Below are 1,493 nucleotides of genomic sequence, written 5' to 3' on the forward strand. Positions count from 1 at the left end.
GTGGATGATCGGGGTGAGTCTCTCCGCCGCGCTTGCAGTCGGCTTTTATAGGCGGAGACGCCGCGTGGTACGCTTGGCCGGCGCGTTACGCGTGGCGTGATTGCGTGGCGGCCGAGGGACGCGTCGCCCAGCCTTCACTGCGCCGCCCATGAGGCATCAATGGAGGCTGACCGGCGCGGCAGCGTGCGGCAGCTTTGGCATTGATTCGCCGCGGGAAACGAGACAATGAGGACGACGAAGGGGCGAGAAGAGAATAGAGTCGCTGACGCGGCGGGCTCGCGGCTCTTCGCGCCAAAAACGATTCGTCCGGCGCTACCGAGCGACCCCCAGCGCGCTGGGTTCGGGTTGGATCCGCCGGCGCCAATTTCGTCACAAGCCGGCGAAAACTGAGCTTTTGGGGACGCGACTGGGCCGATTTTTTGATGCCGGCGGACGAAAAAACGCCTAGGGGGCCTTCTTGATGGCGCGGCTAGAGATGCCCTAAGATGCAATCAACGGCATGTTATTGTACTGACCAAGTTGAACAAGGTGGCGGGGTGGACGATGCAGGTACAATATGAGAAGGACGGCGTAGCCTAGGGCCGGCACGAGGCACTGGAGGAGGATAAGACCTCTGTCGGCGCTGTAGACGATAAAGAAGAGGACGTAGATGGTCTGAAGCAAGGCCCCGAGGGAGTTGAGGACGACGGCGAGGCTGTCACGGCGCGCGACGCCGTACAGGATGCCCACGCAGCAGCTGAGGAGCGTGGCGATATTGGGTAGCGGGGATCTACTCCCGACGGTGCCGGACCGGCAGATGGCTGGTATCGTGGTGAACCTGCCGGTGCATGAAACATACACACGTAGTCAGCACGTCGGCGGCGTTGGTTATTTGCTCAGATCGGTTCATCAACCAACAAATTCACATATGCCCATGCAATTTCACCTATGGATCGGAGTATGTAATTAACTAAGAAGGACGGAAATAGTACGTACGCGGGGACGAGGAGTAGCATCAAGGTAAAGGCATCACCTGCACACGGATCAAGAAATAAGGAAAGGTAAATAGTATAGATCTCTCGGAACATGCATGCAGTAGGTGAGTAGATCTAGCTAGGTCGGTATTGGGTGCAAACCGACGAGCGCGATGTTGGCTAGCGTAGCGGGCGCAAGATCCATGGAGAGCATCATGGCTGCCTAGACTCACTAGTAGAAAAAGGGTCAAACGTGAAGTACATTAGTGCCGGTTTGTATTTAAGCCGGCACTAATGTATACATTAGTGCCGGTTCCAACGGCTAGCCAGGCCGCTTTCATTAGTACCGGTTCGTGGCGAACCTTTAGCACCGGTTCGTGCCATGAACCGGTACTAATGAGTGTGGTGGCAGGATGTTGTCAGACTTGGCCCCTCCAGCCCCTTTAGTACCGGTTCTTGGCACGAACCGGTACTAAAGGTCGTCCTACATAAACCCTTCATCCACCCGAACTCGTTCTGTTCTTCCTCTTTCCCCTCTCC

At 56.7% G+C, this 1,493-nt stretch overlaps 1 protein-coding gene across 1 annotated transcript; it reads right to left on the minus strand.

Moving 5' to 3' along the window:
* Positions 1 to 480: 480 nt before the first annotated feature.
* LOC147971162 (bidirectional sugar transporter SWEET4-like) lies at positions 481 to 1,170 on the minus strand. The gene is made up of 3 exons (XM_087523846.1): positions 1,116 to 1,170; positions 976 to 1,012; positions 481 to 817 (listed from the first exon to the last, which is right to left on the minus strand). Exons 1-3 carry the CDS (start codon positions 1,168 to 1,170, stop codon positions 481 to 483), a joined length of 429 nt encoding a protein of 142 aa, XP_087379972.1.
* Between the last annotated feature and the right edge of the window lie 323 nt (positions 1,171 to 1,493).

This window comes from Triticum urartu, chromosome 5A (assembly GCF_056163025.1).
Source record: "Triticum urartu cultivar PI428250 chromosome 5A, HENAU_Tu73, whole genome shotgun sequence".
Lineage (NCBI taxonomy): Eukaryota > Viridiplantae > Streptophyta > Magnoliopsida > Poales > Poaceae > Triticum > Triticum urartu.